Below are 7,693 nucleotides of genomic sequence, written 5' to 3'. Positions count from 1 at the left end.
GATTGCGTCTTGTCCATCACATGATTCTCCTAATGATGTGATCCCGTTATCAACGACATCCAATGTCCATGGTCAGGAAACCGTAACCATCTATTGATCAACGAGCTAGTCAACTAGAGGCTTACTAGGGACATGGTGTTGTCTATGTATCCACACATGTATCTGAGTTTCCTATCAATACAATTCTAGTATGGATAATAAACGATTATCATGAACAAGGAAATATAATAATAACCAACTTGTTATTGCCTCTAGAGCATATTTCGAACAATGTTTTACTTCTTTCTCTTTCCTTCACATCACCACTTATCCTATGTGACACTCCTAAGATAGCACCATTATTCTACACGCCCTAATATCCTGCAATTACTGTTCATACAATCGCTCGCTTCTCCACCGCACACAAAACATGTCTGCTCAGCGAACCACTCCTAATCCATTTCCCTTCTCTATGCGATATATGGGTCATTTCAGCAACTGGCCGGGCGCGATAACTATGACCATGTTATTTTTTCCTTATTCTTTTATTATTTTTATTTCTAGATTTCTATTCTCTTATACTCATCTTCACTTTTGTTTTTCATCCTTCATATTTTCTGTTTAGTTTTCTTGTTATTATTTTCCTAGGTAAATAATGAGTATTTGTATGAGATACATGAGCACTTCTTTTTGAACACGTGCCAAAGCATGAGCATCTCTTTAAGATATATGAAAATTTCCTTCACATGTGAGAATCCTTCCGAAATACTCTTATGGATCTACATGAGCATTTATTTTTAAATACAAGAGCATGTATGAAAATATACACGCCCACTTTTTCATAAAGTCAAACATTTATTTTATTTTGATACATGTGAACATTTTTCATCACACATGAACATTTTAAAAAATTGCTACGCATTTTAAAAAGTAGATGGAAATTTGTTTCGTGGACATGGACATATTTTACAATGCCTTAAAAATTTACTCATTTACTGAAACGATTGTATGAACATTCTATATATTTTTTCTTACTTTCAGATTTTTCTGTGTTCATAAAGGCAAAAATGTGTAGAAGGCCGAACATAGCCCTCGTCGGCCCGCAGCCCATTCCGGGTGTAGAAAGCCCATGTGAGTGAGGCCCACATCTTCCTCCGCTCCTCCGCTGGAAATTACAGAGACGAGCGAGGCTAGGGTTTACACTCTGCTCTCTTCCTCCGAATCAAAGAAGCGGGCGGCGGCGATGTCCTCCTCTCCCGGTCGGTCGTGCTCAAAGAAGGTACCCCTCCCTCCCTCTGCGTTGCGTTGCGTTGGTTCCCCGACTTGACATGTACATGACCGCCGTTTTTCGATTCACTTTCTTGTTCTTGACAGGGGTAGTATCATCCCCATCCATCCATAAACTTAGTTAATCTTGTAAAGCCTTTCTCCTAGGTACTACTAGTAGAAAGTAGTAAGCATTTTGCCTAGGGTTGCAGCCAGTAAATACTAGTATTATTTCTAGTTGATGAACAGATATTAGATTGGCCCTGTGAACTCAACTCATCGGCTGTGGCTGGCAAAATGATTGATTGATTTCCCTACTTTCTTTCTTCCCCAACCAAGACCTACAAGTACGTATTAACTAATTTGCATATATGCTCTGCTTTTCGTGTTCAGATTCAGCAATTAGTACTAGTAATTCTTCTTGCAAAATTGCTTGCGTCAATTCCAGAACGTCTCTTTGTGTTCTCTTACAGTACTTAGTTCATTATTCAGGCTCTGCTTGCTTCTTAATTATGGTGGTAGCTAGTTTAATTTAATGATGTGGCCTGCCTGTAGCGTCACCTTTTCTTTCTAACAATCTGGACAAAGATAAGGTGCTAGCTATTTTAATAAATCTCCATGCTTGTGAAGAACAAACCAGTTTTGGACGGATACAGAAAATGCTCAAACTTCGTCAGTAACATATTCTTCGTAATGAGTGTCTATCGTCAGTGATATATTCTGATATATCATAAGTTTAAGTCCTGCTCTTCGGTTGTTTTCTGAACCTTGATATATATTTTGTGATGATTGGTACAGCTGAATTGTTCGATGGAGGACCTACCGGAGGCTCTGCTGACAGAGATTCTCAAGAGGATCACCAGGACAAGTGATCTCAATTCTCTTGCCCTTGTTTCAAAGCAGCTCTACAAGATAGAGGGGAGTCAAAGGGGTGCTATCCGTGTTGGTTCCGGTCTTTGCACTGCTACAGAAGCACTGACATCATTGTGCGCCCGGTTCCCAAATCTGCGGAAAGTGGAAATCGATTACTCTGGTGGGATACCTGGACATGGAAAGCAGCTGGACAACAAAGGCATTTCGGTGTTTTCATCTCACTGTTACTCGCTGATTGACCTCACCTTAAGCTTCTGCTCATGCATCGATGACTCTGGGCTTGCTTGTTTAGCGAATTGCAAGAAATTGGTGTCTCTCAGGCTCAACTCCACACCACAAATAACTTCGATTGGGCTTTTCTCGGTTGCAGTTGGTTGCACAAGTCTATCTAATCTCCACTTTATTGATTGCGAAAAAATCGACAGTGTGGAGTGGCTGGAATACCTTGGTAGAGATGGATCGCTGGCAGAGCTTGTAGTGAAAAATTGCCAAAGAATCAATCATCACGACTTCCTAAAGTTTTGTTCAGGATGGATGAAGCTCCAGAAGTTTGAGTTTGAGAGGAAAAGAGGAAAATATGATCTTCTTGATCCAGGTAATGTGGTCTATGACTCCTCGTACGATGCTCACAACATGGATGTATACGATTTCTGCTGTGAGAGTTTGAAGGATTTAAGGTTGGCGCATATTGAAACTTGGCCAGAAGCAGGACTTCGAGTTCTCCTAGGGAAGTGTAAAGCATTGGAGAAGCTTTGCCTTGAGTATGTTCGTGCCCTAAATGACAATGACATCATTGTATTATCTCGGAGCTGCAGCAACCTTAAAAGCATCACACTTTGGCTTAACCTGCAGCTCTACTTGCGTGATGTCAGCTATTGTGAAAGCAGGATGTCATTTACAGATAACAGCCTTTACGCTCTAGCCCTAAACTGCCGTATGCTTCAGATGGTGGACCTCAGGTTTACAGGATGTTCCCGTGACTGGCCATCAGAAATAGGGTTCACACAAGAGGGTTTTCTGGTGCTCATTCAGTCCTGCCCGATTCGTGTTCTGGTGCTAAACAACGCCAACTTCTTTGATGACAAGGGGATGAAGGCCCTCTCATCCTCACCAAATCTGGAGACACTCGAGCTCATATTGTGTCATGCGGTAAATGGTGTTGGGATGCGCTTCATTGCGCACACCCCATGCTTGAGTAATCTCACACTTCGGGCGTGTCATAAGGTGACTGATGTAGGAGTGGCTGAACTGGGACGTGCACATAAGTTAGAGTCTTTGGTCATTGAGCATTGTGGTAGGGTCTCTTTGCAAGCTGCACAGGGTGTTGCCAAGTCAGTTCACTACTCCAGGAAATGTTCAGATGCCCTGAAGAAGAAACTTGGTTTGTCAGTATGAATTTGCTGCTGAAGTCATTATTAAGTTTTTGACTGTGCACCAGTGGACAAGGCTGTGCATCATCCGACCCAGACTCACCTCTCTGAACTTTTTGTTGCCTTGCAATGACTTTCCTTTATGACAGTCTAATGATGATCTTTGGACGGCATCTGGTGAATGAAACTTTAATAGTATGCACCACTTGTGTACTAATATCAACCGTACGTAATTCTGTTTGCTTAATTCCTACTCTCTGTAGCCGTTTCAAAACCGGCATAAGTAGGCCCCAAGATTCCCTGTTTTTGCTGTGGAGGCACTATATGACCGTTTGGTGTTACTTATTTGTATTATTTAAGCAAATGTCATGAACTCTTTTTTATTGCGGAAGTGATTTTGAAGACATATATATCTCCCTGCTATGTCCGCGTGGCAATAATATTATGTGCAAGTTTTGATGGACATGTACAAAGGCGGCATGTTTGTTTTGTTGATATCAACTCTACTGAAGAGAAGTGCATTGCTGCACGCAGCGCATCGACGGCTGGCACAGCATTGCGATTAGTAGCGGCCAGACGTGCTACTTGGAGTATTTCATGTATTCGAAGAACAATGCGCTGACAGAAAAACTGACACACGCTGCAGAGCACTGTCCGTGTGCAGGGGAGAGGACGAAATATTACCGTTGCACTGAGGCACTGTATAACGTAAACACTTTTCGCCATGGATGTATTTAAGGACTATGCTCCCGGTCGTTTGCACGTCATCATTCAAACATGCACAAGCATCTCGCGTTAGAATCCCAATATCCCTCCCTCGCTTGAATCATATGTTGTGCATTTAGCAGGACTGTGCAACGTGGGTGAAGCAGAACTACATGTAATCGCCATTTTAATGTAATATTCCATTAGATGTAATAAATCACCCGGGCTGTTATGTACAGCGGTCGGCCGGTAAAAAGTCTGGATGTACCTCAGCGGCCGAATCCGGCGAGCCTACGGCCGATTCGGCCACAGCGGCGCCGCCCGCGGCCAACACGCACGCCCCCTCACGCGCCTCTGGATCTCTTGCCGCCAAGGTCGATCTGCAGTACGGGCGACGGGAGCGAGCCAGTGAGCTATAGATTTTAAGGAAGAAGGACTAAAGAGGTCACCCAAAGTCCAAGGCCACCATCGTCGTCGCTCCGGAGATCGCCATGAGCAGAGCAAGGCGGACCAGGAAGCAACGGCTGCCGTTCTTGCGGTTCAGCGTGTTCTTTGCCTCCCAGTCGAGAAAGGGACGCAAGGCATGCGCCCGAGCTGTGCCCCCACATGACACGCTGACCCGTACAAAACTTTGTGGACAAATCGCCGGGCCCAGGTGCCAAAAAACAATGCCCCACGCTGCACGGTCTGTCCACTTTTAAGCGTCAGACCTGTACCCGGGCCGAGCCCACCAGACTGTATCGAGCGATGTATCTTCACTTTACTCTATTCGCAAATCATATTGCATGGATCACCATGCGATGCGCGACCGGCCGGATAGCTGCCGCTACGTGCAGGACGAGTCCGCTCTCGGCCTATTTCATCTCTTTTCAAGGGGTTCAGATTTCTGAATCCTTTTATTTTAGCTCGTTGCATCAGTTCAGCTTGTAGGAAGAGCATTTGCTTTGTATTTGTAGCTCATCAAGATGCCAACTTTGCTTTGCTGGCCATGTACTTTATACTTGCGCTAAAATGAAATACGCGCTTTTCCCTTGCTGAAAAAAGGGAGAATGATTTATTTATTTACATTAGCTCCTGCACGCCATGATCGTGGAATATTTACTAGTACAAAACAAACAATGGGAGGACACTCCGGAGTGAAACGACGGCTGAGCCGATGAGCAGGATGAAAGAGAGGAAGCTAGAAGTTAATGCCTTGTCATGTTCGGGTTTTTCATAGCAACGCACAAAGAGAGGAAGCAAGAGGTTCATTAGTCCAACTATCGTCACACTTATTACAAAAGCTGAATTTCAATAGCTCATGACCTGTAGAGTTTGCATCACTGTCTAGGAAAATTTTCACAGGAGAAAATTAATCTGTCATTTTTTCCACAGGAGAAGATAGAGGATAGATGGCGACACTGAAGAAGGAAAATTTTGGCATGTCGGATGTTACACGGCAACCAACACATACGCGGGCTGGTAGATGTACAGAAAGCGCCGGTAACCCACTTGAGTTTGTATTTTCTTTGGTTTGTGTGGTCAAGATGCTGCTTGGCTGCACAGGCTTTGAGTTCCAGAAGTTGCAGGTATGGCCTCATATTCCCTCGGACATGGCTTCCAACAAGACTTATGGTCCAGGATTTGTATTAAACAGAATTCAACACTGAAACCTTTATTTCTACCATAGCCGGTGGATAGAATTCAAGCACGGAATTTTCCAGCAATTTGTAGTTACATTGTGCCACCAGTCATGTGTCCTTGATCTAAATGTTTGGTCCATGTATCAGCTGAAAAGCGAAAAGAGAAACATTTTTTTAGGATAGCTTAAGACATATATACTGAAGCAGTTTTGTAGTGATCAAATGAACAAGGAAATACTACCAAAAAATCACAGGGGATACCATCAAGGAAAAACCTTTTATCCTTACCATCGACAGAATTTCTAGCATGGAATTTTTCCCACAATTGATATTTTGTTCTACTACTATGCAGCATCTGAAAATAGAAAAGGGGAACATTAGTACTGCAGAGAATAGCTTAAGACAAAACATAATTTTCACCACACTTGCTTTCCCGTTATGACTGATGACTTGTTTCAGCTTGGTTAGGTGCATGCCAACTTCTCTCTTCAGGAAATTTAGCAGCGAACATACCACTGAACAATTATCGAGCTCAGAGAACAGCTCCCTTTATCCCTTTCTGACACAGAAGGAGATAAGAGAAGTGGATACCGGTTCAGAGTTCTGAGTTCAGAAACCATTTCTAACAAGTTCAGAGTTCAGATAACAACTTCCAACATAAGACAGCCATGTACATACTCATAAGAGAAGCGGATACCCATTCAACACTGAAAATCCATCATAATTAAGCTCAGCTAGTGAGGATGTACAACCACCGTACGGCGAGCACCCCCATTATCACTCGCCATTATTCCAAAGCAAATGTTATTCTAGCTTGCTCAGTGCCTTCTCAGATTTTCGACAGAATATTGATTACGCATAAATTACAAAGGGGCATACCTGGGAATATTGGCGTGTTAGATGTTACAAGAAATCGACAACGTACGTGGGCCGGCAGGCGTCGACCAAGTTGAGCTTGGATTTTTGCGTCAGTTTTTGTGGTGAAGATTCTGCTTGCTGTACAGGCTATGAATTCCACATGACTTGTATGGTTGTACAGTGCCACTTCACCGTTTTCCTCTGGCACATGACTTCCAACAAGACTTGGGTCCCAGCATTTGTACTAACCACAATTTAACACTGAAACCTTAGTTTTACCACCAGGCAACAGCACGGAATTTCCTTACACTGCGCCACCAGCCACGAGTCCTTGAGCTAATTATTTTGTTCTATGTACTGAAAACTGAGAAGGGAAGCATATAGAGGATAGCTCAAGACTGAAGCAGTAACAGGTTACATGATCAAATATAAACTGTTAGAAGAAAGCGAGGCTGCGGCACTGAAGACAAAGGAGAATTAAAACATTCTGTGTCATTTTTCTGGATGGATGAGAAAAGAAAATAGAGGAAGAGATAGCCACACTGAAGATGGAAAACAGGCAGCCCAGCAACAGCTGCCAAAGGGATGTGCCAGCGTCCAAACAAGAGCATTGATGTGGTTGTGCTTATATTTTTCCTTTTTCGCCTCATTTCCAAACCTGTGCTTGCTTGATGTATGAACCCTGGTTTGTGCTTAATCTGTAAAGCCGAGGGAGAGCCTGTTTCGAGAGATTGGATAATTTGTACGTACACTGAATTTTGGCATGGATGTACCTAAGTGAAATAGTTCGGTTCTACTGATTATTATTCTCTAAAGTATGCAAGAAATAGTAACAATTTCCACCCTTTTGATTAATCATAAATTACAAAGGGCATACCTGAGAATATTGGTGTGTCGGATGTTACACGGCAACCAACACGTACGTGGGCCGGCAGACCTGCAGAAAGCGCCGGTGACCGACTTGAGCTTGGATTTTTGCTTCAGATTGTGTGGTGATGATACTGCTCTGCTGTACCACCT

General features: G+C 43.2%; 1 protein-coding gene and 1 long non-coding RNA gene across 2 annotated transcripts; one reads left to right on the top strand and one right to left on the bottom strand.

The window, feature by feature from the left end:
* The first annotated feature begins 1,144 nt into the window (after window positions 1-1,144).
* LOC125541268 (F-box/LRR-repeat protein 14-like) lies at window positions 1,145-4,156 on the top strand. The gene is made up of 2 exons (XM_048704726.1): window positions 1,145-1,258; window positions 2,044-4,156. Exons 1-2 carry the CDS (start codon window positions 1,223-1,225, stop codon window positions 3,511-3,513), a joined length of 1,506 nt encoding a protein of 501 aa, XP_048560683.1. The 5' UTR covers window positions 1,145-1,222; the 3' UTR covers window positions 3,514-4,156.
* Window positions 4,157-4,309: 153 nt separating this feature from the next.
* LOC125541280 lies at window positions 4,310-4,832 on the bottom strand. The gene is made up of 2 exons (XR_007297483.1): window positions 4,643-4,832; window positions 4,310-4,573 (listed from the first exon to the last, which is right to left on the bottom strand). It is a non-coding gene; the product is annotated as an uncharacterized LOC125541280 (long non-coding RNA).
* Window positions 4,833-7,693: the final 2,861 nt, after the last annotated feature.

Source organism: Triticum urartu, chromosome 1 (assembly GCF_003073215.2).
Source record: "Triticum urartu cultivar G1812 chromosome 1, Tu2.1, whole genome shotgun sequence".
Taxonomy (NCBI): domain Eukaryota; kingdom Viridiplantae; phylum Streptophyta; class Magnoliopsida; order Poales; family Poaceae; genus Triticum; species Triticum urartu.
Note: the sequence above shows the minus strand (reverse complement) of the source record. Positions and strands in the feature narration are given on the sequence as shown.

Bases quoted from the DNA above. Each gene is read 5' to 3' on its own strand.
- LOC125541268 (XM_048704726.1), top strand. From the start codon at position 1,223: ATGTCCTCCTCTCCCGGTCGGTCGTGCTCAAAGAAG. The intron at 1,259-2,043 runs GTACCCCTCCCT...TGATTGGTACAG, and splicing joins GTCGGTCGTGCTCAAAGAAG to CTGAATTGTTCGATGGAGGA.